We start from the raw sequence: 1,563 nt of genomic DNA on the forward strand, positions 1-1,563 counted from the left end.
CCGGGACCGAGCTCAGCAGGGCTCGCCCACGGCAGCAGCGCTATCGGGTCTGGCTCCAGGCGAGCCCCCCGAGCCCCCGCGTCCTCATTTCCCTGATCCAGGGCACCCCAGTCACCCTTGGGGGCCCCACTGCTGCCGCGAGGCCTGTGGCTGACGAGTGTTTCCGGTGCTCTCTCCTCATCTCGAGGTGACGACAGGCGGGGGGAGAGAGACACATCGATGGGAGAGAGACACATCGATGGGAGAGAGAAACATCAATGTGAGAGAAACACATCGATGGGTTGCCTCCTGCAGGCGCCCTGACCAGGGTTGCCTCCAGGGAGGAGCCTGCAACCAAGGTACGTGCCCTTGACCGGAATCGAACCCGGGACCCTTTGGTCTGCAGGCCGATGCTCTATCCACTGAGCAAACTGGCTAGGGCTCATCATTGATGTTTCTATCTCCGTCTCCCTTCCTCTCTGAAATCCATACAAATATACTAAAAAGAAAATCTGTAATAATCAAAACGCTGAAACTGCAAGAGACGGCCTCCAGGGCAGCAGAGGAGCACGTGTGCGTGGGCGAGGGCGGAGGACGCGCCCACAGCTGCTCGTCCAGACGAGACCCCAGGCTGCAGCCCCACGCGTCACCCCTAATGACACTGGCTCCCACACTCGGGGCGTCCAAGGTTGCAGGGCCAGGCCCCAGCCCCAAGGGGAAGGGCGGGCGAGGCACTGCCCTGCAGTGTCCCCTCCCATTGTGCCCACCGGTGTGGCTCAGTGAGCATCAACCTGTGAACCAGGTCACAGTTCAATTCCCGGTCAGGGCACAGGCCCGGGCTGTGGGCTCCATCCCCAGTGTGGGGCATGCAGGAGGCAGCCGATCCATGATTCTCTCTCATCGTTGATGTTCCTTTTTTTAAAAATAAGTTTTATTTTTATTTATTTGTTAATCGTCACCTGAGGATATTTTCCCATTGATTTTTAGGAAGAGTGGAAGAGAGAAAGACGGAGAAACATTGATGTGAGAGAAACACATCGATTGGTTGCCTCCAGGGAGGAGCCTGCAACCAAGGTACGTGCCCTTGACCGGAATCGAACCCGGGACCCTTTGGTCTGCAGGCCGATGCTCTATCCACTGAGCAAACTGGCTAGGGCTCATCATTGATGTTTCTATCTCCGTCTCCCTTCCTCTCTGAAATCCATACAAATATACTAAAAAGAAAATCTGTAATAATCAAAACGCTGAAACTGCAAGAGACGGCCTCCAGGGCAGCAGAGGAGCACGTGTGCGTGGGCGAGGGCGGAGGACGCGCCCACAGCTGCTCGTCCAGATGAGCCTGAGCCACGTCGGCGCTCCGAGGGAGAGGACCGCAGAGGCCATCACCAGGGCTTTCAAACGTTAAATACAATTTTACAAACTTTAAATATAACTTGTTCATTATTTTAAAACCCCATTAAAATTTGTCGTTTACTCACCCGGAGGAAACGCGGGGATTTTAAACTGACTCGTCGGGGTGGGCGGGGGCTTCGTCTGGGAAATCAGGAAGGAGCCCCGCCGGGCGCTGCCCGGGCCGCGCAGCTG

At 56.3% G+C, this 1,563-nt stretch overlaps 1 protein-coding gene across 1 annotated transcript in view; it reads right to left on the reverse strand.

Annotated features, from left to right (window-relative positions):
* The window catches only part of GTSE1 (G2 and S-phase expressed 1), an 11,268-nt gene that overhangs the window by 4,755 nt on the left and 4,950 nt on the right, over positions 1 to 1,563 (reverse strand). Inside the window, exon 3 of the mRNA XM_015570735.1 lies at positions 1,458 to 1,560. Coding sequence (XP_015426221.1) covers positions 1,458 to 1,560 — 103 coding nt within the window. The remainder of the gene's footprint in view (positions 1 to 1,457; positions 1,561 to 1,563) is intronic.

The sequence above is a fragment of the Myotis davidii genome, unplaced genomic scaffold (assembly GCF_000327345.1).
Source record: "Myotis davidii unplaced genomic scaffold, ASM32734v1 scaffold67, whole genome shotgun sequence".
Lineage (NCBI taxonomy): Eukaryota > Metazoa > Chordata > Mammalia > Chiroptera > Vespertilionidae > Myotis > Myotis davidii.